We start from the raw sequence: 27598 nt of genomic DNA on the forward strand, positions 1-27598 counted from the left end.
GCACATCATCAGGATTTTTTTTTTCTCCTGGAATCAAGAGTCAACAGTATCTGAGGGGCGAAGACCCAGAGCAGGAGGAAGCCGGCCCCCAGGCGGCTAGTGGTGGGGGCGCGGGGGTCGAGAAGGGCCGGCTCAAAGTCCTTCCTGCACCTGAGGCCATGGCTCTGCTGCTGCTAAGTCACTCAGTCGTGTCTGACTCTTCTCGACCCCATGGACTGCAGCCCACCAGGCTCCTCCGTCCATGGGATTTTCCAGGCAAGAGTACTGGAGTGGGGTGCCATTGCCTTCTCCGGAGGCCGTGGCTCTGCCTGCTGTAAAGACGCAGAGCAGGAGTGAAGCCAGCATTGGGGCGGAGGGCGGGGGAGGATCGCAGGGTCTGCAGGGCGTGGTTGGAAGAACCTGGAGGAAGGCGGGGCCCATGACCTCGACCGCGGCCAGGACGCAAGCCCCTGCTCGGCCCTCAGCCTCGGCCCCTCACAGAGCCGGCTTTTTCTTCTTGGTGCGGGGCGCCGGCCGCAGCTCCCCGGGCCCATGGGCGAACGGGCAGCAGTCCGCAGGCAGGACGCAGCCATCCGGGTGATGAGCGAAGAACCAGCAGATGCGGGTTTTGAAGGTGTCGGAGGACGGCCTCCGCTTCGCCTCCGGTTCCTCCTTCTTCCGCGGCCTCTCCTCCCTCCAGTCACGGATGCGCACGCGACCATGCAGAACTGGGGTTGGAACAAAGAGAAGAGACGGGGCAGTTAGCTGCGGGCCGTGGGCTCCCGGGGTGGGGGAGTGGGGGCGGGTGGGGAGGGCTCTGTGAGTGCAGGCATCCCAGGCTGGGGGCACAGCCCCCAGGAGGTATGGCAGCGGAGGCAGATCGAGCTCCTTACCCGCTCGAGGCCTGCAGTCCCCCCTAAAATGGAGCTGGAGGCAGGGGTGAGGGGGAAGGAGGGCAGGGTGGAAGCGCGGAGCTGGGGGTGGTCAGGAGGAGCTGCCAGACACCCTGGGGAGACTGGGGAGAGGCGAGGAGCCTGTGCCTGAGGCCCTGGTGATGACAAGACCAGAGTGACCACAGAGGGCTGGGCAGCACAGGCACCAGCTCGAGGGACGGGGCTAAGGATCGGGCGACCACGAGCGTGGTCCTGATACGGGAAGGACATCGGGACATCTGCGAGGCAGCCCTGGCCCCGAGGACTCGCGGCCACATCACAAACAGGAGGCGGAGTGAGACGGGGTGGGGTTCTTTCTGGCTGGTGAAGACCAGGGGTGAGGTTTACAACCAGAGAAAGGTGGGGGCTCAAGGCAGCCCCGGTGGCGGGCGCTGGGTGGCGGGGCGGGCGCTGGGTGGCGGAGTGACCGCAGAGCTGGGCGGCTCAAAGGCCCCGGGGAGAGGTGCACCCGTCAGCTGACCACTGCCTAGCAGCCTCCTGAGCTGGTGCCCCGACTCGCAGAAGCTGCTCCAAGGGCTTCCAATGGCCATCACCCTGTCCCAAGAAGTCAACATCCCCACGGAAATGGGCTGAAGTAGCCAAGCCCTGGTGGTTTCCCCTGGAAGCGCTAAAACCACGTGGAGACACAATGGCTCTGGGAGAAATAAAGGCCGCTCACTGAACAAATCTGGCTACCCAACTTCTAGCGAAAACTTCAAAGTGGGAATGAAAGCTTGAATTTCCCCTGCAGATTGCCTCCTGTTATGGCAATAATGGGACTGCCTGTCTCTGGAGACTGATGATTTACTAAAACTGACCCTCGAAGCCAGAGGAAGGAAGCGCAGAGGCGCCTGTGTGTGTGGAGGACACAATGAGGGATTCAGCCTCGGCGCGGCCGACAAGCACCTACGAAGGGCCAGGCAGGCCCTGCTCTCGGCGGGGCGGAACAGACAGCTTAGCTCCCTGGCCTCAGAGCCGGGCAGGAAGCCACGGCCTTCATGGTGTGCCCACAGCAGCCCCTCCTGGCGCAGCCGGGAATGACATGGCCGGCCAGAGGAGGGTGCCCGGGGCGCCCCTGGCTCCAAGCACGCAGGGGGAGCCCTGGGGTGAGGCGCCCCCAAACTCCAGCAGTGTGCATCCAAAAGACGGGGGGCCCTCACTGCCTCGACGGGATGCAAAGCACCCCAAAACTCCAGCAGTGTGCATCCGAAAGACGAGGGCCCCTCACTGCCTGGACAGGATGTGAGATGTCCCCAAACTCCAGCAGTGTGCATCTGAAAGACAAGGGGCCACTCACTGCCTGGATGGGATGCAAGGCACCCCCAAACTCCAGCAGTGTGCATCTGAAAGATGAGGGGCCCCTCACTGCCTGGACAGGGTGAGAGGGCCCCCAAACTCCAGCAGTGTGCATCCGAAAGATGAGGGGCCCCTCATCGCCTCGACGGGATGCAAAGCACCCCAAAACTCCAGCAGTGTGCATCCGAAAGACGGGGGCCCCTAGCTGCCTGGATGGGGAGCAAGGCGCCCCCAAACTCCAGCAGTGTGCATCTGATAGACGGGGGCCCCTCACTGCCCGGACAGGATGTGAGATGTCCCCAAACTCCAGCAGTGTGCATCCGAAAGACGGGGCACCCCTCACTGCCTGGACGGGATGTGAGATGTCCCAGAACTCCAGCAGTGTGCATCCGAAAGACGGGGGGCCCCTCACTGCCTGGATGGGGTGCGAGGCACCCCCAAACTCCAGCAGTGTGCATCCGAAAGACGGGGGGCCCTCACTGCCTGGACAGGGTACGAGATGTCCCGAAACTCCAGCAGTGTGCATCTGAAAGATGAGGGGCCCCTCACTGCCTGGACGGGATGTGAGATGTCCCCAAACTCTAGCAGTGTGCATCTGAAAGACAAGGGGCCCCTCACTGCCTGGATGGGATGCAAGGCACCCCAAAACTCCAGCAGTGTGCATCCGAAAGACGGGGGCCCCTAGCTGCCTGGATGGGGAGCAAGGCGCCCCCAAACTCCAGCAGTGTGCATCTGATAGACGGGGGCCCCTCACTGCCTGGACAGGATGTGAGATGTCCCCAAACTCCAGCAGTGTGCATCCGAAAGACGGGGCACCCCTCACTGCCTGGACGGGATGTGAGATGTCCCAGAACTCCAGCAGTGTGCATCCGAAAGACGGGGGGCCCCTCACTGCCTGGATGGGGTGCGAGGCACCCCCAAACTCCAGCAGTGTGCATCCGAAAGACGGGGGGCCCTCACTGCCTGGACAGGGTACGAGATGTCCCGAAACTCCAGCAGTGTGCATCTGAAAGATGAGGGGCCCCTCACTGCCTGGACGGGATGTGAGATGTCCCCAAACTCTAGCAGTGTGCATCTGAAAGACAAGGGGCCCCTCACTGCCTGGATGGGATGCAAGGCACCCCTAAACTCCAGCAGTGTGCATCCGAAAGACGGGGGGCCCTCACTGCCTGGACAGGGTGAGAGGGCCCCCAAACTCCTCACTGCCTGGACAGGGTGTGAGGCGCCCCCGAACTCCAGCAGTGTGCATCCGAAAGGCAGCTTCCCGCCCCCATCCCTGGACAGGCTCGAGAGAAATTTGGGGGAAGACGGTGAGGGGTTTGCTGGGACCAAAAGCAGGGACAGACCCTGGAGCCCAGAAGGGGGCTGGTCCCCGCCCCTCAGGCAGGCAGGCTTGCAGCAGGCCCTCCACTGACCGTGTTTCCGGAGCCATCCCTGCAGGGTCGGGAGAAGGGGTCCAGGCCAGGACTCGTAAGGCCGGGCGCTCAGGACGAGGGGCGGCCCCCGAGAGGGCAGAGGCCAGGGCGCCCCGGGGCCGGGATGGCTGACGGCCCCTCCATTCCCCAGGACACGGCCGCCTCTGTGCCCCCCACCCCCTGCCTGGGCAGGCCTGTGCCCTGCGTGTGCGCCCCTCTAGCCAGCTCTCGGGCCAGAAGCAGCCTCTCCCCGGGTGGAAACATGCCCTGATTTTCAGGGCGTCACAGGCAGGAAACGCGCCGTGCCAGGTCACTCTCTGCCCACCCGAGCCCATCACCTACCACGAGTGCGAGCCCCGCGGACTCACGAACCCACGGCTCTGCCCCTCCGCCATTTCTGACCACAGATGTCGCCTGGACCAAAGTGTCCTGAGGAAGCGGCAGGAGGGTCTCCCAGAAACTCTCTGCGGTGGTTTAGTCTCTCAGTCGTGTCCGATGCTTTGCGACCCCACGGACTGTAGCCCGCCAAGCTTCTCTGTCCATGGCATTCTCCAGGCAAGAACACTGGAGTGGGTAGCCTATTCCTCCTCCAGTGGAATCTTCCCGACCCAGGAATCGAACGAGGGTCTCCTGCATGGCAGGCAGATTCTTTACCAGCTAGGCTACCAGGAAAGCCCCAGAAACTCTCTGCAGAGGTAAATTTACTGAGTGCTGGGGTGCGTGCGGCAGCACCGGCTCTGGGGTCTGTCTCGGCCAGGTGACCAGCCCCGCCCCCAACTCGTCGGACACCCTGGGCTGGGGACTGCCCTCCGCAGCTGGGTCCGCATCCTCAAGGCTGGATGAGGACTCCAGCCCAGCCCACGAGAGGCTCAGCGCAGGCGGAACTGAAAGGTCTGAAACTGCCTTCACCTCCTCACTTGTGTAACCGTGACTAGAAAACCAGCCATGTTAGTTAAAAAACAAATCTACAGAGAAAAGCCTGAGCTCAGGCATATTTGTTGCGTGACTGGGAGCAGCGTGTTTACCGGCACTCAAAGCCCAGGCCTCTGACTCAAAAGTGTTTCCAAAAATAAATGAATATGCCCCTCAATGCCAACCACACAGAAAGCAATCACGCACACGTGTATTTATGATGGGGGAAAAAAGACATGATTTCATGAACTCAAACCAAAAATGCGCCACGAACAGCAGAGGGCAGAGTAGCGCCCGGCACGGTGATTTTTAAGCCGCTGAAGCTCTGTACAGCAGAGCCCGGCCAGCAGGGACGCCCCCCGCATCTCCGCTCACCAGTGGGCTGCCTGCCACAAGCCCCCTGGAGCCACAGCTCCTCTGCAGCCCCCCCCCCCCACCCTTGCTTGCAGCAGGAGCGCTTAGTCCAAGTGGAGATGAAAACAGCCCTGGAAGGCCAGCCAGGCCACCCAGAGGCACCGCGGGCGTGACCACCCGCGCGCTCCTCTTGGGGGTGCTTACGGGCTGCAGGAGGGGTCGGAGGTTGTGCTCCAGCCCTGCGCCTCCCCCCACCCACCCCGGCCCCATGCTGCTGCTAAGTCACTTCAGTCGTGTCCGACTCTGTGCGACCCCATAGACGGCAGCCCACCAGGCTCTGCCATCCCTGGGATTCTCCAGGCAAGAACACTGGAGTGGGTTGCCATTTCCTTCTCCAATGCACGAAAGTGAAAAGTGAAAGTGAAGTCGCTCAGTCATGTCCGACTCTTCGTGACCCCATGGACGGCAGCCCACCAGGCTCCTCCGTCCATGGGATTTTCCAGGCAAGAGTACTGGAGTGGGGTGCCATTGCCTTCTCCGCCGGCCCCATGGGAGGACCACAAAGGTGGGCTGGGAGGGGCACTCGCCCACCCCTGGGGCTCGGATGGCTGCCCGTGTTCCCGCTTGGGATCTGCGGGCCCTGCCCCTTCAGCTCAGGGCCCTGTGTGCAGAGGTCTCGGGAAGCCGGGCCCTCCTCCGCATGGTCATAGGGGAGTCACCTCGCCCCCGCCTGTCAGAGGCCGGGGGCCGCAGCCCGCCAGCCCCAACCACGCCCACCCCCTGCCCCTTCCCACACGCTGCTCCCTCTGCCCGACGTGCTTCTGCTTGTCCCACTTGCCACAACCAGCACAGATGCCGCGTCCTGAGCGCAAGCGTCCCTGACAGGCCTCCCTGGGCGGGGACGTCACCCCCGACACAGGGCAACGAAGGAGACGCCACTGACTTTAACGCCACACACGACGTATTTAGGAGTGAAGAGCACGCCAGCTGCGGTGTGCTGTAAGATGCTTCCAGAAAAAAGAAAGTGCACACAACCAACCACGGACCCCCTGGCGGAGGGGTCCGCAGAAGCCCCTCATGCGGCTGAAGGTAAACAGGCCTCCTCTGAGCCCCAGTGTCGTGTACACGTCTGTGACACACCCCCAGCAGGCCACAGGGAGGGCGGGGACTGCTCCCCACCCTGCAGAGCCCGCAGCCGGCGTGGAGGAGACTGCGGGCCCAGGCCCTCCTGCTGCTTGCCTGGAACCGGGGGTGGCAGGGCAGGGCTGGCTGGGAGCTCGGGGTGCTTCCAGTCTACAGGCAACCAGAGGCCAAAGCAAAGCAGGTACCCGAGCGCCACCGGAAATGCTCCAAGACAGGAGGCCCCACCAGCAGGCTCGTCCCTCCGAGGGTGAAGGGGTGCACCCTGGACGGGGTGGGGCTGAGCCTGGGGGGCATCAGAGAGACAGTGGTGTGACCCACGCACCATCCCCGCGTGAGATGTACATGAGGGAGCCACGCTCTGGCTCCAGACTCCTCTAAGATGGAGTCACTTCCTCAGAAAGGGGACGGGGGCCCCCCAGTGCTGGAGCTGGGGGCGCAGGGCAGACAAAGTCATTCCTCGGGAAGGGGACGGGGCCCCCAGGGCCGGCGCTGGGGTGCACGGCCGCGCCTCACCTTGGAACACCTGCGGGCTATTCCTCAGCAGCGTCTGCAGGCCCCCGCACTCCCGCTTCAGCCTCTGCAGCGTCTCCCGGTCCAGCTCCCCGGCCACCTCCGCCAAGGACAGGCTCCCTGTGCGAGATGGGGTTGCCCCCAAACATGAGAGCCGTAATTGAGCCCGCAGCTCCTCTGCAGCACACGGCCAGTCGGCCCCTCCATGGAGCACGGCCTGGAGGCTCTGGGCCCTTCGAGGCCCCACGTGGAGCCCATCCCCCGCTTCCTCCTTGTCCAGCCTGGCCTGCCTCTGCAGGGTGCCCCGAGGAAGGGGGTGCTGACCCCCAGAACTCCTCAGAGGCCCTGGGCCTCGTCCATAATTACCTGGCAATCAGCCACCTAAACTGGCCCCCAAGAGGCTCTCCCGGCCAGACAGCCACAGGATCGGGGATCCCTGGAGGGGACAGGCTCGATGGTGCTGCCACACTGCACAGACACGGGGAATGGGAGGGGTGTGGCGGTGAAGGAAGAAACTCGGGGCTACGCCCTCCACGCCGGGGGCCGGGGGAGACCCGCTGTTCACCACCACTGGTCTGGCCCAACCACGGGGCCAGCGGGCAGCAGCCCCGACTGACGGCGGGGCCTCGGCCTCCTCCCCGAAGGGTGAGCACCCCGCTCCCGGGCAGCCTCACAGAACCCTCCAGTGGCGACAGGCGCCCTCCATCAGCCCGTCTGAACACTCCTGATAACTTGATCCCTGGCTCTTTAAGTGAGGAAGTCAGTGTTACTCGCTCAGTCGTGCCTGACTCTTTGCGACTGAACCCAGGTCTCCTGCACTGCAGGGAGATTCTTTACCGACTGAGCTACAAAGGGAGCCCCCTGGCTCTTTTGAGAGCCACAGATTCCAGCACGCTACTCACCCTATGAGAGCAATCAGATACAAACATCTCCCTTTCACCTCTGGCAGCCAGCAACCTGGCTTTCTGTTTGGATCATTTCAATAAACAGACAACAAGGAGCTCTGGACCCTGAGACTTACCCGTGGCCTCAGCTCCCTCCTCTGAGGCACCCAAGTTCTGTGTGTTAATAGAGCCACAAGGAAGAGGGTTTTCTGAGACTTCCCCGTGGCCTCAGCTCCCTCCTCTGAGGCACCGAAGTTCTGTGTGTTAATAGAGCCACAAGGAAGAGGGTTTTCTAACGAGCTTGTGAGAAGTCTCACTGCTTCCTTAAAATATACTTAATTTAAAAAGACCATATGGTTTCAAGGTGGCTCAGATGATAAAGAATCTGCCTGCAATGCAGGACACGTGGGCTCGATCCCTGGGTCAGGAAGACCCCTTGGAGAAGAGAATGGCAACCCCCTCCGGTATCCTTGCCTGGAGAGTCCCATGGACAGAGGAGCCTGGCGGGCCACAGTCCATGGAGTCGCAAAGAGTCAGACATGACTGAGCGACTAAGCAGATGTACACATGTACATATAGTTTCAAGCTCGGTCTGAAGAAGAGAACAAGGGAAGGAGCTCCTGCCCAGCACCCGGGGGAAGCCCAGGCTGGCGGTTACCTCCTCGATTCCAGGCCTGCGCACTCCCGCCTGCAGGACTTTTTCCCAGCAACAAGTGCGCCACTTGCAAAACCACTCGGTCCACAAACTCTCGAGGAAGGGCGGCGCAGTTCCTCAGGCGCTCAGCTTTCTCCCGGGGCTGAAATCCAGACATCCAGAGTCCTTCTGCCGGGGCTCCGGCCCCTTGCTGGCCGGCTCCAGCCTCCACTGTGTGCGCGGGCCGGGCGTCCAGGGCTCCATGCCCCTTGGGGCCAGGGGCGCTGCTGGGAGCCGCCCCAGGGGGCGGAAGGGCAGGACCCCCGCTGCAGGGGCTCCCGGGACAGCCCCGCCTGCTGTTAATGTAGCGGGTCCTCTCCTCGTCCACGGAAGCCTCCCTGGCGGACGGATATGTCCTGGACTTCCCGATGAGACAGACCTGCACAGGGAGAGCAGAGAAGGGCTTTAACAGGTCCCAGCGCTATTTCCCCACGTAATTCTCTCATCCTGGAGAACAAACTCCTCAAGGCTTAGGGACCTATGTTGACAGGAATCCTTATTTTACAAACGAATACCAGCATCAGTGACCTCAAAATAAGCAACTAACAGCAAAAGCCCACAGAAAACCTCACTACTCAGACTCTCACGGCTCCTAACAAACATACAGGCCAAGGTCGCCTTTACTGAGCCAACCGGTCTCGCCCCATCTTGAACACGTTGCTTGTGTCAGCCCTCGCTGCGCACCCCCCGCCCCACACACAGACCCTGACGGGAACCCCCAGAGCCTCGAGGGGCAGCCTCGCTGGTGGGGGGACCATGTGTGCCCCCAGCAGAGCGCCGGGCACTGCGTGGATGCCCTGTTCACACGGCACGTCCCCCCCGTGTGGCCAGACGTGGGCTGCCCTGGAGCGAGAGGCCCGGTCTGCAGATGCCGCCGCAGGGACGGTGTCTCTGGAAGTCCTCCGAGGGCCTGAACCTGACGGAAGTGCCTCCGGTCACATCGGAGCCCATCACGGCTCTGCAGCCGCGCCACCCGCTGACTGTGCCACCCCGGGCAGGGGACGACCTCCGTGTGCGTGGAGTGAGAGCACCGGACCCGTGTTTCGTCCTTGATTAACGGCTGCTGCCTGTGGACACCGATGCTTGCATCCAACCCCCGAACCAGACAATCTATATGAAAACTGAGGCTCGGAGAGGCTGAGCCAAGGGCCTGTAGTCTCCAGCTCCCAGCAACGGCAAATGCAAACTGTAGGATCCCTGCACACACGACCCAAGCTCCGTGTGCTTGCGTGCTAAGTCGCTTCAGTCGTGTCCGACTCTTTTGCGACCCCACAGACTGTAGCCCGCCAGGTTCTATCCGTGGAATTCTCCAGGCAAGAACACTGCAGTGGGTGGCCGTTTCCTTCTCCAGGGGATCTTTCCAACCCTGGGATCAAACCTGGGTCTCTCATGTCTTCTGCATTGCCAGGAGGGTTCTTTTACCTCTGGCGCCAACTGGGAAGCCCAAACGCTAGCCAAATTCAATTCCAACCTCAGAAGGCTGTGACTTGCCAAGATAGAGGGCATTTGACAGGATGACACGAAGGCTCTAAGGTGAGTGCTAAAGGACGTTTCCAAAATGATTCTGAGTAGCGACAGCAGTGGTGCGCCTGAAGCCGACTGAGGAGCCCAGCACCGCCTGGGGGCTGCCGCTCCTCCCGGGCTGGCAGCGCCTGTGCCGGCCCTGAGTGCGCTTACAGCAAGTGGCAGGGCCCGAGTTAAGCTCCATCTCCACCTTTCACCGCTGTCAGGCCGTGAAGCTGAGATCTGGGTAACGGGCTTTTGTGTGCGCGTATTTTTTTAAAAGCACTGACAACCTAGAGTCTCACGGAAGAAAGTGATCAGAGGTTAACATAAATCCGATGTCAACACTTGCCCTGACTCCCAGAGGTTCAAGCCCCCTGAGTGGTGAGCAGGTCAGCCCCGACCATCTGGCAGGGTGACAGGCAGTGCAAGGGTCAATATCTCCCTGGACAAATTCATTTCAAGTAAATCTGAATTAATGAGGCTTTTAAAGAGAAAAGTTGAAATCATTCTGAAGTTTGGAAGCAATTTCAGCCCATTATTTGGGAGTCTAAGTCCATGGTGTTGCAAAGAGTCGGACACAACTGAGCAACTGAACTGAACTGAAGTCAGAACTTAAAGCGTTCAACCTCCGGCAGCACCGAGCCAACAAACCAAAGCTAAGCTGACTTGACTCTGGGAGGTGCCCAAGGGCCAGTCGCCGCCTCTGGGGAGGAGATGGGGACCAGGCGAGGGCTCCTGCGGGGGCCACTGGCCTGGAGACGGGGGTCCAGAATGCCTGTGCGGGAGGGACCACAGGCACGCAGTGAGCCCCGGAAGCCGCCAGCGCCATGCTGGGGGCCGCCGGTCAGAACCCACACCTCTGGGCATCACCGACTCGTCTACAGGTCTGTGACAAGGATGGCCCCACGCTTTCCATCTAAATGCCACACATGCCCGCAGAGGACAGCCCTGGTGGCCGGCACACACCCGCTTGGTGGAAGGGATCCGAAGACAGTCTTCCTCCACGTGGAAGCCGCAGGCCGAGCCCACCTCGGTGATGAAGTCCAGGTACCCTCGGTACTGCGTCTTGCTGCTCTGCGTCCGCTGGAACTTCCCGACGAAGTCAAAGAAGCAGCAGGGCAGGACGAAGAAGCGGCAGTCGTAGGAAGACCTTCAGAGACAACCGGCGACACGGACGCTCAAAGTCCCGAACAGGCTCGGTGAGGAAAATGCCGTGGAGAGCCGCACGGCGGTGGTGTGTGGGGCAAAATGCGGATGGTGTACTCCTGGCTAACGGTGCTTTTTATATAAAAAAAGGAATCCCAGCTTTCCTCAGGTTAAATGCTAGAAACAACGTAGCACAGTACCTTTTCAATAAAATATGAGTGTAATTACTTTTATAAAAAATATTTTCTCTATTGCAGTTGTGATCATCAGCTGGAACCTGACACTTCCTGATGCACTTGGAGACTGCGGCTGTGGACACGGATCTCAGAGGCAGGCACCACAAGGTCACGGTTTGCTGCTGGGCCTATGCTATTCTTAAAAAGTCCGTATTACACGTCGTGAAATAAAGTCGGACAGACAGAGACAAATACTGTGTGCTATCACTTGTATGCTGAATCAAAAAAACCCGACAACAGAAGCAGAAAGTAACAAAGAAGCAGAAAGTAACAAAGAAGCAGAAATAACAAAGAAGCAGAAATAACAAAGAAGCAGAAAGTAACAAAGAAGCAGAAAGTAACAAAGAAGCAGAAATAACAAAGAAGCAGAAATAACAAAGAAGCAGAAAGTAACAAAGAAGCAGAAAGTAACAAAGAAGCAGAAAGTAACAAAGAAGCAGAAAGTAACAAAGAAGCAGAAAGTAACAAAGAAGCAGAAAGTAACAAAGAAGCAGACCGACAGATGTACAGAATGAAGCAGTGGTCACCATGGGGAAAGCGGGGGTTGGCGGGGGGAGCAAGGCAGGGGTGGGGGAGAAAAGAGATCCAGACGACTCTGTAAGCTAAACGAGACACAGGATACGCTGGGCAGCACAGCATTTCATGATAGTTTATGATATAAAATAATCTATATTTATGGAGAAGGAAATGGCAACCCGCTCCAGTGTTCTTGCCTGGAGAATCCCAGGGACGGGGGAGCCTGGTGGGCTGCCGTCTACGGGGTCGCACAGAGTCGGACACGACTGAAGCGACTCAGCAGCAGCATTCTATATTTATATATTTTCTATCATATATTTTATGATAACTACAGAGTTCAACCAGTGAGTTTTCAATCGCCACACTGTACACCTGAAACCAACACTGTACGTCAGCTGACCCCGCAGAGCGTCTTCATACCGACAGGCACCCCTCCTGCATGAGAAAACGTCCCAGGAAAAAACATCGCAACACTGGGTACAGACACGATAGAACGAATCACAACAAAAATACAACGTGAATGTGTGAGCCACTCACGTTACTTTATGTTTTTAAATTTAAATACAGCCAACATGGCAACCCACTCCAGTGTTCTTGCCTGGAGAATCCCAGGGACGGGGGAGCCTGGTGGGCTGCCGTCTGTGGGGTCGCACAGCGTCGGACACGACTGAAGCGACTCAGCAGCAGCAGCAGCAGTGTGCCATCATCTCAACAAGGTGAACTAGCCACAGTTAAGTGCTCAACAGCCACGAGCAGCCAGAAGCTATGGGTCTGGACAGCGAGACGGAGGCAACAGGACATCCCCAGCCACCATGGTGCCAACAGGCCCACCAGCTCACCTGGCTGCGATGACTGGTATCCATGGCGTCAGCTCATCAGAATGGTTACCGATGAGCCAGTCGACGTCAGGGAAAAGGCTCTTATCGTTTGGTGTGATTGCACTTTCCTAAAAGAAAGACGCAGAACAAGACTGAACGTCTAGTCCATGAAAGCAGAGCATGGGAGAAGACAAAGGCTGCAGCCCCCTGCAGAACCACAGCTGCCCGGAGCAGGTCTCAGCCCCTTGGGGCTGTGGGTCTTCACCTGCAGAAGGTAAAAAGCTGGGCCAGGAGTGAGGAAGGCGTGTGCCCAGCCCAGACCCGCCTGAGGGCATGGGAAATTGCAACTTTGAGCATCATTACCCGAGGAGCGAACACCACCCTTCTGAGTGCGCATCAGCTGCTCATAATTAAAAACACCCTTTTTACATGAAGGAGATGGGGGACATGAGAACTGCTTTACTTTTGGCAGAAGATGGGAGCAGGGAAGGCTTCCCAGGTGGCGCTAACTGTAAAGAACCTGCCTGCCAACACAAGAGATGGACAACACGTGGGCTTGACCCCTGGGTCGGGAAGAGCTCCAGAGGAGGAAACGCCACCCCGCTGCAGCATTCTTGCTTGGACGATCCCCAGGACAGAGCAGTCTGGAGGGCTGCAGTCCACAGGGTTGCAAGAGTCGGACAGGACTGAAGCGACTTAGCAGGAGTGCACACACGGGAGCAAGAAATGGCCTGCAGAGTGAGCGGAAAGCAGGGAGGTCTGAGGCTGACGTGACGCATAGCCTGATGCATTTACACAACCTCGACAGTCAGTCAACCCACAGTCTGAAGCGCATCAATGAAAAGAGAAAGCACAGGAAGAATTTATAGACACAGTGTACAGCAGCCTTTGCTACTAAAATACGATCTTGTGTGAGCACTCGGACAGCAAGCTTTTTCACCCATGGAAAAGCATGGGCACCACTGGGACGATTTCTGTGCTTAAGCTGGGAACAGCTTGTTGTTATGACTGAAGAACTTTCAGTGAACATCTATCCCTTCTGCTAGTTAATTAGCAGGCCTTCATTAATTACTTCATTAATTACTAAAGTCAACAGTCTCAATAATTAATCTGTCAGTAAGAACTGGAGAGACAAAAAGAGTCTATACAGCCACTCAAAATCCTCCTAATTTTAAAACTGAAGAACGCAGCCCCCAAGGCAAGCAAGCAAAGCCCCACCTGTTTCAGCAAAAAGCTTTAACTGAAAATTTGAATATAGAAAACTGCAATAATTCTTTTGAAACAGAGTTTTACAAACAAAATTAAGACATTTTGTGATCATCACACTGCTGTTATCAAAAGCACATGTTTTTTCCTTAACCATCTCTAGCTTACAATCAAATGAGGCATCAGAAAAAAAAGAGCTGTATCGCAGACTTGGCCTCTGAATGTCCAGACTGCACCTGTTCATGGAGATCACTTGTTCACTAGGAAACAGACAAGCGCTGAGCACTTGTGTATGGACGCACACGCGCGCGCGCGCACACACACACACACACACAATGGGGCATTAGCTAATAGCTAATAATAATAAAAAGACTGAAATAATGCCATTTACGGCAACATGAATGGAACTTGAAATTATCATAGTCAGTGCAGCAAGTCAGATAAAAACAAACATCAGGTGGGACCACTTACATGTAATACCTAAAATACAACATAAATGAACTTATTTCCAAAACCGAGAGACTCACGGACACAGCAAGCAAACTTATGGTTACCAAAGGGGAACGGGGTGGGGGGAGCAGTAAGTTATGGTTTGGGATTAGCATGTACAGACCACTGTGCACACAGCAGAGAAGCAACACGGCCCTGCGGCACCCACACGCAGCACCCTGCAGTAAGCCATAACGGAACAGGACGTGGAAAACATACCAGGGATAACCGAATCCCTTTGCTATACAAAAGAAACTAACCCAACATTACCACTTCCCTGGAGACTCAGACAGTAAAGAATCTGCCTGCAATGCAGGAGACCCGGGTTCGATCCCTGGCTTGGGAAGATCCCCTGGAGAAGGCAGTAGCTACCCACTCCAGTATTCTTGCCTGGAGAATCCCATGGACAGAGGAGCCTGGTGGGCTACAGCCCACGGGTTGCAAAGAGTCGGACATGACTGAGCAACTAACACTTTCATACTTCAACTTGAAAAAAGAGGCCCCCAAAGTCAAAAAAGAAGTAGAATCCTCTACCTGTCCTGCAAGGGGCACAGCATGCCAGCCAGCCCCCATAGAGACAGGACTTGAACAGACAGCCTACTCAACTGCTATCTGAACTTCCCACGTGAAGAAGTTATCTTGCTTCCTCACCTGGGACACATGGGATTGTGAAATCAACCATGTTACTCCCTTAGCTTTGATCATCAGCCTCGTATTGAATTCAGAGCCCAACTTCATGACCTGTGTAAGAATACGTGGTCCGTGTATGCATCTGCAGAGCCACCCCCAGCAGGAGTCCGTCCCCGCTTTACCGCAGTTCTTCAAACCTGAGGCTTTTTACATGTTCTCGTGTTGTTGTATGAACATATCCCTGTTGCTAAGTCACGTCTGATTCTTTGCGACCCCATGGACTGTAGCCTCCCAGGCTCCTCTGTCCATGGGATTCTTCAGGCAAGAATCCTGGAGTGGGTTGCCATGCCCTCCTCCAGGGGATCTTGACCTTGGGGTCAAACCTTCGTCTCTTGCAGAGCAGGGAGATTCTTTGCCCACTGAGCCATCAGGGAAGCCCTGTTTGACTGTATGAGCAAGTGCAAACCCTCGTATCATAAAGCAGAGTGTAAATATATAATGAAACCTGAGCAAGTAAAGAGGTGTCGGGCAGCTGCAATCTATGTCACTTCCTCCAACCTTTTTAATTTTTGGCAACACTACTCTCAACTTTAAAAGAAAGGTGAAGAGAAAATAGAGCCTTGAAAACTTTGTTTTCTATTCACAGGTGAAATAATATATTGGGAGATTTGTTTCAAACACAGTGAGGCTAATGCTGGGGTTATGGGGGAGGGGATGAGGCAGAAGAACCACTGCTGAGCTGGCCCCTGAGTTTCTGGGATTTACTACAAGCTTCTCTCCACTTCTACAGGTTCCTGACATCCTCCACACTGAAAAGTAAACGCTTCTCCCACTTGTCAGTCAGCATCCTGTCCTCATGGCACGCATCTTATCAGCTCGGGGACGAGGGCCTGGAAGCGATGTCGGTATCTCGGCAGCAGAAGCCCCCACGGCACTCCAGAGCCAAGGATGGAGCCCCAGGGCCAGGCACTCCCTTGCTGACCTGGAGGTCTGGATGAGAGGCCAAGGCTGGGAAACGCTGGAGCCCAGACCTGCCGGGCGGGTGCTGTGGGGGAGATTCCCACCTGCCTACCCCCGAGTGACCTCCCTGTCTGACAGCTTGGACCTGCTCCGGACCTCGGTGTGGCTGACTGCAGCTCTGCGGCCACAGCTGAGACCTGGCCGCCAGAGAGCTGGAAGCCATCATGCTGTCTCCACGAGACATCCGCACATCCGCAGCCCAGCCCTGCCTGCACCTCTGTGCTCCCTTCCCCTGACTCCCTGACAACTTGTCCCTACCTAGAGGCCTCTCTTGGCCACCCTGCTCAGAGCAGGGGTACCCATGCTGCCCCCAGCCCTGACCCAGTCCCCACAGGGAGGGCACCCACTGCCAAAGGAATGTTTCAGCTGCAGCCTGCGGCAGGCTCCAGAATGGATGCCCCCAAAGCAGCCACAGAAGACCCGGGGCCAAGACAGCACCTTCACTCCGGAGGCCAGCACCCTCCCTTCAGTATAACCGGAGGCGGGGGAGTCCAAGGGGACGTCCTCTCTTCAGTATAACCGGAGGCAGGGAAGGTCTAAAGTCAGTGTCCCTCTTTCAATATAACCGGAGGCAGGGAAGTCTAAGGGGACGTCCTCTCTTCATTATAATCGGAGGCAAGGAAGTCTAAGGGGGCGTCCTCCCTTCAGTATAACCGGAGGCAGGGAAGTCTAAGGGCGTGTCCTCCGTTCAAGCCTCCGAGCAGCAAGCCGAGTGTGGACTGCTGCGTTACTGGCACCTCTGACTGGCCCCCCACACAGACTCTCTCCTGGAAACAACCGCACCGGGGAGCGGCTGCTGAAGTCAAGCGAAGGGACAGAGCCAGTACCTCTAGGCGGGTCTGGGGTCCGTACATGTCCCAGATTTTTCTTCTTCGGACGTCTATCCCTCGGCCCGGATGCTGAAACGATGAATTTCAGGAACCAAAGGTTAAGGAGGGAACGTCATTAGAAACGAGAGAGAACAAATCAAACGCTGCAGGGACCACTCCCTGAGAGGAGCAGGACCCTGAGCTGCTGAGAAACAGACGCTTTCGGCCCGGGGCCCAGACACAACCCCAGCTACGGCGCCTTCGTGAGGCAAGGCCTGGAGACACTGCCAGGCTCACTCGCAGCCCCGGGGGACACGCCTCCCTTAAAGGGAGCCGCCGCCTCTGAGCTCAGCCAACCTCAGCTCCCGGCCCACCTGCTCGTCCAGCCCAGACAAGCCCTGCTCCGGGGTCCCGAGCACCCAGCGCACCCCAACCACCCCCAGCTCTCCCCAGGCCCCACCCCTGGCTCCCAGTCACCGTGCGATGTGCTAACACCACAGAGGCTGTCCCAGGGCCCTCAGACTCTTTCTATCAAGTATCTCAGAAGGTGGCCCTAACAACCTCACCCCAAAGTCCCACAGGCGAGGACACGCGTGTTCATCCACAAGGGAAGACGGTATGGCCCTGGGGGCAGGGGGCAGTGGGCACTGCCCCCTGTGTGCCCGGAACCTCTCCTGGGGCCAGGGCAGCTCCCAGTTCTCACGGCCTCTGCTTCACAACCAAGAGAATGGCTGCAGAACTGAGCATCACAGTTTCACACGTGTGTTCAGTCCACGGGCGCTGGCCCGTCCTCTGAGCTAGACCCCAGGCTCCTCGAGAGCAGAGCTGCCCTCGCCCCTTACCCCTCCCCACACCTTGAAATGCTGGGTTTTACAAAGAAAGCAACAAAAAGAACACCCCTGCTGCTGAAAGGGTGTCATCCGCAGGCCGCCTGTCCCCGAGGACCCTCTTCTCGTCCAGCGAGGCGGCTGCCTCACACTCCCGTGGACAGGCTACCTCCTCGACGGCGTCACCAACAGCCACTGCACCTCTGACAGCCCAGCCGCCTCCAAACCCAGGTTGCGCCGGTAGAGCAAGGCCTCGAGCTGGATGTGAAGACGCCCTAGAAAGGTCTAAAGACAGCCCCCAGCGTGCTTTACCCCCTCGCTGCTCAAGATGTGGACCAGGAGGCCGTTCCCACAGCCGAGGTCCACGAAGGACTGCCGGGCGGTCTCTCCCCGTTCGGCTCTCTCTTCCTCCCAGAGGATCTAAAGTCAACAGGAAAAACAAGGTCAGTCTGTGGTGCGCTCTGCCCCGGAGTAATTCACACACAAGGCCACGTGAGACTGCAGTGCCCTCCCAGGAGAGGCGGAGAGGCCTCCGGGGCCGGGGCTCCACACAGGCGTCGCCCAGGTGAGCAGAGGGAGGTGGGGATGGCCCACCGATCACCCGAGGTGGCACGCGCACCGGACCTCCTCATCTCCCACCCCGAGCCCACACGTGCGCGGTCAGCTCTGGGCAAGTTTTACACATCACTGTTAGTTCCTTCCAGACTTCTTTAAGTTCTTCTGGTTTTGTACACTTTGAGAGGCCTTATTACTTCTAAGACTGAGAGAATTACAGTTGAAAGGAATTCAGAGATAGTCTAGACATTTCTAGATATTTCATAGATAAGGAAACCCAGACTGTCAAGCTAAAGGGTGTGCCCAAGTCCAGGTGGTCAGTGAGCTGGCCAGGAAGGCCGCAAACCTGAGTCACCTGCTGTGAGGGTGGAAGGCAGGAGCTCATCAGATGGGCCCCCAAGGGCTCCCCAACGCCAGCTGGCGTCTCCGTGTTGACTAGTAATTTGGAAAAAGTCGAATTCCTGTTGGTTCACAATCCAAACTTGTTCTACATTCACACAAAAGCGCCATGTAAAACTTAAAAAAAAATTACACGTGTATCCAACCTTGACAAGTGAAAATCACTCAGTCGTGTCCAACTCTTTGTGACCCCACGGACTATACAGTCCATGAAATTCTCCATGAATACTGGAGTGGTCAGCCTTTCCCTTCTCCAGGGGATCTTCCCAACCCAGGGATTGAACCCAGGTCTCCCGCATTGCAAGTGGATTTTTTACCAGCTGAGCCACAAGGGAAGCCCAAGAATACTGGAGTGGGTGGCCTTTCTCTTCTCCAGGGAAATCTTCCCAACCCAGGGATTGAACCAGGGTCTCCTGCATTGCAGGCAGATTCTTTACCAACCAAGCTATCAGGGAAGCCCAACCTTGACAAACAGAACTATAAAAACCCTGAGCTGCCGCAGGCAACCCTCCACCCTTCCACCCACTCAGGTCACACACAGTCTTACCAGCAGGTAGGCAGCAATAGCCACATCTTCATATACAAACTTCTCAGGGTCAGTGACTTCAGGCCACACCTACAAAATTATCAAGAGCATCTGTAAATTTTCACCGTATCTGTGTGTACCAGGACACATGGAGAGCAATGGAGTCCAAAGCAAGATTTCAGAATAAAGACACTTAGACGAGGCCACTGGACATCAAAAGAAAAGGCTCAGCTACGCTACCTGCACCCCCCACCCTCAAAGACTGAGTCTGATAAACAAGGAATCGAGGGGTGGGGGTGTCAAGGAAGCCAAGGGGCAGGAGTCATGGGGACAGGGGTCAGAGCTCCACCCTGTGGTCTGTTGGTGTCTTGCTGTCATTCGCCAGGAGTGTCCCCATCTCCCTATTTGTAAAGCAGGGATAAAGATTATGACCTAATGACCACGCAGGATGCCCGTCAGGTTCCTTGAACCTGGAAAATGCTGGCTGTGCAAGTGTGAGGTCTCACTGTAATACCAGTAATGTGCAGAACAGGTGTCTTGCAGATGAGAAAGAAACCAATGGCCAATGTTAAAAGTCCAGATTTCTGTTTCCAGTCTAGAGGATTAGACAGCTCACATGCACCATCTCACCAAGGACAATTTAAAAAGTTGGAAGAAGAAAGGAGTGCCTCCATGAAGGTTCTAAATAGCAGGATAATGAAGGACTACTAGGCCAGGACCTGGGAGGGAAGAGGGGGGCACAGTGAGATCAGCCAGCCCAGGACCAGAGGGTGATCCCCCAGGAATGAGCGGGTACTGCTCAAGCCTGAGACTTGGAGATGCTTTGTTATGCAGCAACAGCATACTAAGGAGAAGGCGATGGCACCCACTCCAGTGCTCTTGCCTGGAAAATGCCATGGACAGAGGAGCCTGGTAGGCTGCAGTCCATGGGGTCGCGAAGTCACTGATCGACTTCACTTTCACTTTTCACTTTCATGCACTGGAGAAAGAAATGGCAACCCACTCCAGTGTTCTTGCCTGGAGAATCCCAGGGACGGGGGAGCCTGGTGGGCTGCTGTCTATGGGGTCGCACAGAGTCGGACACGACTGAAGTGACTTAGCAGCAGCAGCAACAGCATATTAAAAACAAACAAACAAAACGCTGCAGTGATACATCGTGGTTACTTCTAGAAGGGAGGGAGACACACCAGGAAGAGGACAAAGGAGGTTCAACTGTCGGCACAGGCGCCCCGGTTCCAGACCCCACAGCAGAGTACTGCAGCAAGGCGCCAAGCGAGTGCGCGCTCAGTCGTGTCTGACTCTTTGGGACCCCACGGACTGCAGCCCGCCAGGCTCCTCTGTCCATGGGATTCTCCAGGCAAGAAGACTGGAGTCGGGTGCCATTTCCTACTCCAGGGGAAGTAAGGTGAACCAAACAGATTCTTTGGTTTCCAAGTGCATATGAAAGTTACCTTTAAACTATACTGTCGTGTATTAAGCGTGTAATATCATTACGCAAAAAAAAAAAAAAGTAGGTTCTTTAATTAAAAAATACTTTACTGTTGGGACTTGTTGGCAGTCCAGTGGTTGGGACTCCATGCTTTCACTGCCGAGGGCACAGGTTCAATCCCTGGTCAGGGAACTAAGACCCCACAAGCGGCATGGTGCACCCAAAAAAAAATTTTACTCCTAAAAAATGCCAACCCTCATCTAAGTCTTCAATGAGCTGTAGTACTAACTTCAAAGGTCACCATGATCACAGGTCATCATAACAAATATATTAATAGTGAACGAGTTAGAAATATTGGGCAAATTACCAAAAACAGACCCAGACATACGAACTGAGCAAGTACAGCTGGAAAGCAGTGCCTGCAGACTGACTGCGCACAGGGCCGCCACGGAGCTTCAGTCTGCAAAATGCAGTGCCTGCAGAGCGCGTGCCCGAGACACGCTTGCAGTGCTCTTTCTGAAACCGCACACAGGGCCACCACGGAGCCCCAGTCCGTGAAAAGCACAGTGCCTGCACAGTGCGTGCACCGAGACACGCTCGAAGTGCTCTCTTTCTGAAGTGGGGTGTGAATACACAGAGGTTTGTTGTTATCTTCCCCCACACACATTTTAGATATAAAGTTTTAACATTTTATAAAATTGATCTCCTTTTTGGAAGTATGTGCTTTTGTACTTTTTCACATATTTTCTCCAAATGTCTTTTTCTTTATACTCAATGGCACCCCACTCCAGTACTTCTGCCTGGAAAATCCCATGGACGGAGGAGCCTGGTAGGCTGCAGTCCATGGAGTCGCTAAAAGTCGGACATGACTGAGCAACTTCACTTTCACTTTTCACTTTCATGCATTAGAGAAGGAAATGGCAACCCACTCCAGTGTCCTTGCCTGGAGAATCCCAGGGACGGCAGAGCCTGGTGGGCTGCCATCTATGGGGTCGCACAGAGTCGGACACGACTGAAGCGACTTAGCAGCAGCAGCAGCAACAGTAATTAATTTAATATTCAATTATTTTTAACTAAAAAGACTTCCCTTTTGTTCTCTTGAAAAAAAAATAACATGCCAAAAAAAAAAATTCTTTTCCATAACATAATTGCCAATGTGTTTATGGTTTAGTATGTCAAAGTACAGGCTGTAACGGGGGGCCACAGGTGGGTATATTTTGACTTAACATCTGTGTCTCTGTGAAACTGGAAGGCACACAGGAAAAGCGACGTTAGCTGGAGTCGTCTGGTGCGTCCCCTCTTTTAAATGGGGGTGGGGCCCAGACGCCTTTCCCCAGAATCACCTTGACCATGTCCTTGTACTTCTCTTTAAGCGCCTGGTAAGCCGCGCTGTACTTCATGACGGAGATGAGGGACAGGGTGCTTTTGAACCCACTCTGCCTGCTCTCCACACACCACCTGGCCAACCTGGCCAGCAGCTCTTCTCCAAGCCAGGTGGGTTTGGGATACACAGTGCCGTCTGAATGCCATCGTTCTGGACAGAAAATTAAAACAGATATGAACCTTTGAAAATAAGAGAAATATGAATAAGCAGAGCTGGTTTCAGGTCTTGTTTTTAAACTCTACATTTATTTACCAAAAGAAGACAGAAGTTAAGGTAGCTATCTATCATTACCAAATATTGTACCCAAAACACAAAACAATCTCCAACTAGCTACAGAATTTTCATCCTCTAGAGAAAAACACATTTAAAAAGCAAAAAGAATTCCTCCTCTTTTGCAAATGTTGTTAAATGTGCGTTTACATATCTTAACAAAGCCCGCTGGAAGGAGGACTGAACGACAAGGCTCCTCTCACATCCCACTCACATGCTAACCAGCCAGATTCTCGCGTGCCCGCGGTTTAATTTTTCTAGGTTTTATACATTTCACACGGGCAACCCAGATACACAGATCTGGTTCACCAAGTATTTCCTGGCCAGAAAGGTGATGCTCAGTCACCAAACTGAGGACATGCAGGCAGTCGCTGGGGCTCCCCAGTGCATGCGGACCCCTGTGCATCCTCCGCCAGCAGCGTGCAGGGCGGCTCGGCCCGGTCTGTCCAGCTCGCCGCGTGACCCGGCCCCAGTAGCACCTGGCCAGGGCAGGTGCTCGCTCCCAAGGACGCGCGTCAGGACAACATACCCTCTGGGGCTGTGATCCGGGCAGCGCCATGCAGGGGACAAGTGTCAGGATTGTCGGGCTACGGTAAAGGAGGTGGTGTTCAGTGGGGGCCCCCAAGAAGGAGCAGACGCACAGGCAGCTGGGTGGGCGGGCGCAGGGTAGGCCAGTGGGAGGGGAGGCCCGGCAAGGGGTCCCCGGCTGGGGAGAGCTGCGCTGTCATGCAGCCCGTCTGGTGATCTGTCCTGTCAGGCTTTTGCCACCAGGCACGTCAGAGGACACAGCTCACTCTCATAAGAACCAGGAGCCGCGTCTCCACTGAGAATCGCAACCAGGTGCGCGTCACCAGGCGGGGAGGGGCGGAGCAGGCCTGGCTGCTCGCTTCTCCTCCCTGCCCTTCGGAAGCGATCCTTCTGGACTCACTCGGGCCCTTCCCCTGCTCTTCCTGGGCCTCGTGCTCTCTCCCATGTGACCCCGGGGCCACACTACCGCTCACCTGCTCAGGCCTCGGGGTCATCCCCTGCCCACGCCGGTACAATGGGCACAGCCCAGCCCTGGTCAACGAGGGGACTCCTCTACCTCTGCAATTGGCAGCACTGGCCTTAGTGCATCCACCTGTCTCTGGGCCTTGCTGACCCCTGGGGCCCAGTGCAACCACATGGTGGGGAGACCACAAATCCTGCTGAAACGAGGCACTGACCAGGAGTGCCGGCCCCACGAAGGCGGCCACCAAAGCCCATCCATGCTCCACTGAGAAGGGACACATCCAGCCCCACTGTGACCCGTGCCCAGCGGGGCAGCAACGGGAAGCACCAGCCGGTAACGGCGTGGGGTGGCCAGCCGAGCACTCAGAGCTCATGGGGGACGGGGACGGATTTCACCACGTCAGCCGCACTGGGCGCCTGCCGCAGCCAGGCCCCAGGCCGGCTTCCCCACCGGGGCCAGCAGACAGCGGGCTCCAGGGCTCACCCCCCAGCGCCTGCATGAGCACTCTCCAGGCAACCCCCAGGGACACACACGGCTCTCCCCGCGGGTCTGCCCACACTCTCCAGCGGAGAGGAAGGGGCCCTCAGGGAACATTTAACACCCGTCAGGAGGCTCCCCGCCGGGGCAGAACCTGGGCATCCCACCCAGTGTCTGACCTCCACCAGGTCCCTGGGAGGCCCGGCCCAGCCCCCTCCCCAGGGACTCACAAAGTATTAGACCTGTTTCAGAGGTGAGAAGGGTCAGGGTCAGCCATGACACTCCCAAGGTCGCACTGCTGGGAGGGCCCACATCTATAAGACTTCCAACCCCAGCTCTCCCACTGTGCTCTGGGCTCTTCGTGAAACCACGCGCACAGCTCACGGTTAAACAGACACGCTCCAAGGGCTGTCCGGGAAAAAGGGACCCATGCAGATCTCCAGGAAAAGAGCAGAAGAGCAACACGTGATCTCCCTCTCTTCTGACTTTTCCATTTAAAAAGTACCAAGTGGAAGTAAACCAAATTTCATACTTTCCGGACAGGGCCAAACACCATGTGGATTTAAGGGAACAGATTAAACGGCTGTGTTTAGAATAAAACATCACTGAATGCTCACTACGTCTAAGACCACGTGAGCCTCAGCAGGAAACACAAAAGGATGCTTCCGCCTACCCCCGTTACCAAGGTGTGAGACATAACAAAACAACAGAAGGATTGTGTTTATTTGAATTCGGTACTAGAACCAGGTGCTGTGAAGCATGAAGCCTACCCGGAAAGTAGGGGCCAGACTCCAGCCAGGCTGGGCCCACCAGGATGTATCAGGGTGAAACATCGACCAGAAAGCAGAGCCCACAAACCCGATCTGCCTGAGGGCGAGTCCCTGTAGCTTCTTGGGGACCTAGAATCTTTCAGCTGCCCAAAGAAATCACTGCTTGAAACCAGAGATCATTGAGAAAGAGAATCAGTTATCCAGTACTTACCATTCTCCTTCGCTATGACTGAGCTGAATTTGATACACGTTGCTCATCTTAACCTTTAAATTCCCTTCATCATCCTCTTCCAAAGGTAAAAAAGTTACAGCTCCACTGAGGACATCTGGGGAGAAAGAAGATAGGGATGATCAATTCAAACTGCGTAGTTCAGGGGCTCACTGGAAGTGGTCTTAAAAGCACAGCACTGAATCCACCCCCATCACTGTGCCTTCAACCCCCAGGGCTTTTCCCCACTTGACGACCACAGTGACTATCCTGGTCATGGCTGTATCTCCACGCCTAGCCTGCCCTGCTCTTCACTGAGACCCACGTGAGCATGCAGACATCCACGTCTGAAGGCCTTGTGAGCATGGATGTGCTCATACCACAGGCCGGGAGAGTTCAGCTCAGTCTGTCAGTCGGGTCCGACTCTTTGTGACCCCATGGACTGTAGCACACCAGGCCTCCCTGTTCATCACCAACTCCCGGAGCTTGTTCAAACTCATGTTCATTGAATTGGTGATGCCATCCAACCATCTCATCCTCTGTTGTCCCCTTCTCCTCCTGCCTTCAATCTCTCCCAGCATCAGGTTCTTTTCCAATGAGTCAGTTCTTCGCATTAGGTGGCCAAAGTCTTGGAGTTTCAGCTTCAGCATCAGTCCTTCCAATGAATATTCAGGACTGATTTCCTTTAGGATGGACTTGTTGGATCTCCTTGCAGTCCAAGAGTCTTCTCCAACACCACAGTTCAAAAGCAGAACTGTAAAAGGTGCTGAAAGCCGAGGGCTCCTAAACAAAGTGTGATCATCAGGATTAGAGAGGGTCTCCAGGATGAGGGGACACCTGGGAAGAGGCCAGCAGTACTGGGGGGCGGGGGTAGAGGTATGCACCCACCAGCAGCTCAGCATCACGGCTTCTGGACAGAGCCGCGTCCAGAGCAGCCCACACCCTAACCCCAGAGCCTGTGGCCACACAGTGTTACGCAGCGGAAGGGACCCACACACAGGCCAGGGTTACGGTGTGGGCCTGCGGAGAGAAAGAGGGCACCCTGGATTGCGCGGGGCGCCAGAAAGCTGAGAAGTGTGTCCAGCTAGAGGCAGAGGCGATGCAGCAGCAGGAGAGACCACCGAGGCTCGAAGCCTGAGAAGGATCCGGCGCAGCTGCCGGCTCTGGCGCGCAGGGAGGCCGTTTTCCTCATCCCTTTCACTACTGGACGCCTCCTGACCGCTCATCGTCCCGCCCTCCTTCACCTTCTCCCCCAAGCCTTCCAGACAACACTCCAGTCAACAACCCCACCCTCTGTGTTAAGGATCCACATTTCTACGTGCCCCCTCCATAAACAATCTACAGCCTCCCTAGGGCATATGAATTTGAGCAAACTCCGGGAGACAGTGGAGGTCAGAGGAGACTGGCATGCCGCAGTCCATGGGGTGGCAAAAAGTCGGACAAGGCTTAGTAACTGAAGGACAACAAGGCCGTCATGAGGAAACAGGGAGAATAGGTGCCTTTAGTCCTTTTCACTTACTGACTGCTTTTTAACCCAGTCACATCCCCTGCCAAAGATGCTCTCCTGGACCAAACTCTAGGCATGCTCCTCTGTCTCTAGGGTTCAGCCATGGCCCATGAAGGCGGGAACAAACACGGTCACTGCTCCCAAGAACTCAAGGCCACATCCCGAGTGTGATGCTGGGCCCCCTGAAGTGCCCACTTGGGAAAACGCAAGGTTGACAGAAGAACAGACTGTTCCAGCCCATACCTGAAGATGGGGTTGCTATGACCCCAGCTTCTGTGGGAGGGGAGGACCTAACTTCAGAAGGCACCAGTTAGCAAACCCCCGGTTGGCTCTGCATGACCTATCCCCCACCTTTCCTGCTTTTTGTTAATCTTTAACCTCCCTCACAACACTGCCCCATTCTCTTCTTTCACTCTCCCTGGAAAACGCCCCATCACTTCTTGCACTAAGCAGAGTGGAGTTAGGTTCACGCTGGACTCTCCTCCCTACCATGACAAGCCTGCGCCTTCTCAGTTGCTCAATCGGTGTCTGACTCTTTGAGACCCCCATGGACTGTATAGCCCGCCAGACTCCTCTGTCCACGGGGATTCCCAGGCAAGGATCCTGGAGAGGACGTTGCCATTTCCCACTCCAGCGCCTGACATCCTATCACCAATTAAAACCCATCCCTGCCACCGTAACTTGTGCCTGCCTCTGTGGGGAATCTCTTGACAAATTGCCACTATCGGAAACACACTCTTTATACCTTGCACGACCATTTCTCTTCTCGGACCACGAAGCGGGCAATGCAGGTTCGTTTTGGGGATGATGGTTCTGAGCACCAAGTCGAGCTCGCGCCGACCCTCTGGCGGCGATCCTGCCCCGGAGCGGGTGAGGAAGGCTAGCACCTCTCGATTGTCGCCGGCGAGGCTCTGAGCGAAGACGTCCCAGAGAGCACCCAGGTCGGCGGCGGGGAGGTCGCCCTCCCGGGCTGCAGCCTTGCCGGGTTGCCCGGGGGTCCCTGAGAGCTGAGTCGCGGCGGCGGCTTCCCCGGGCTCCTCTTCTGGCTGGCGTCGGCCCTGGGCCTCCTGGCGGCCCTGATCGGGGCTCGCTGTCGGTCCAGGCCCCGGGCCCGCGTCGAGGGAACGGCAGACGGGTCCCGGCCCCGCGTCGGGCCCACATCCCCCCGCCTCCGCAAGCCTCTCGGGCTCGGGGCCTGCACCGGGCCCTGGGTGGGTGTGCCCGGTCTGGGGCAAGGAGACGCTCCGCCGGGCCTCCAGGCGGACGCCACACAGCCGCTTGTTGGCCACCTGCGGCCTCTCCACCCACACGGCCACCGCCGCCCAAAAGCCGCCCGGGAGCAGCCGCGAACCCGGGTCGCTCACCGCAACCCTACCAACCTCAGCCATGACCGACCCTAGGCTCCCGGGCTCAAGCGGCGCGCGGCGATGACGCAATGGCCTGGTGCGGCCCTTTTGTGTCACGGGGCGGGGCGCTGGGAACCGGAAGTGAGAGGGAAAATGGCGGACCCATCGCTTCTCTTGTTTTGAGTTTCTTGGCGCGTGGTTCGGGTGGAGAGTTCTGAGCTGAGGAATATAACGTTTGCTCAAAGGTCCTCCTAGTCAAAGCTGTGGTTTTCTCCGTAACCATGTAGGGATGTGAGAGTCGGACCATAAAAAAAGCTGAGCGGCCAAGAATTGATGCTTTTGAACAGTGGTGTTGGAGAAGACTCTGGAGAGTCCCTTGGACTGCAAGGAGATCCAACCAGTCCATCCTAAAGG

The 27598-nt window shown here is 56.6% G+C and overlaps 1 protein-coding gene across 13 annotated transcripts; it reads right to left on the reverse strand.

Annotated features, from left to right (window-relative positions):
- Positions 1-27250, reverse strand: TRMT44 (tRNA methyltransferase 44 homolog). Of its 13 annotated transcripts, XM_086407409.1 has the most exons (12): positions 26584-27250; positions 24335-24449; positions 22415-22472; positions 21575-21765; positions 18824-18892; positions 17635-17742; positions 16514-16585; positions 12363-12469; positions 10592-10775; positions 8084-8498; positions 6545-6661; positions 1-707 (listed from the first exon to the last, which is right to left on the reverse strand). In XM_086407409.1, exons 2-12 carry the CDS (start codon positions 24335-24337, stop codon positions 475-477), a joined length of 1557 nt encoding a protein of 518 aa, XP_086263535.1. In that variant the 5' UTR covers positions 24338-24449; positions 26584-27250; the 3' UTR covers positions 1-474. The 13 variants fall into 13 exon arrangements, 12 of the variants coding, with proteins under 12 accessions (XP_086263535.1, XP_086263540.1, XP_086263534.1 ...); XM_086407414.1 differs by lacking the exon at positions 22415-22472 and having other exon boundaries at positions 27218-27250; XM_086407408.1 differs by lacking the exon at positions 22415-22472 and having other exon boundaries at positions 21575-21794; positions 27218-27250.
- Between the last annotated feature and the right edge of the window lie 348 nt (positions 27251-27598).

The sequence above is a fragment of the Bos grunniens genome, chromosome 6 (assembly GCF_055505025.1).
Source record: "Bos grunniens cultivar Pamir isolate PY7600 chromosome 6, Bosgru_T2T1.0, whole genome shotgun sequence".
Lineage (NCBI taxonomy): Eukaryota > Metazoa > Chordata > Mammalia > Artiodactyla > Bovidae > Bos > Bos grunniens.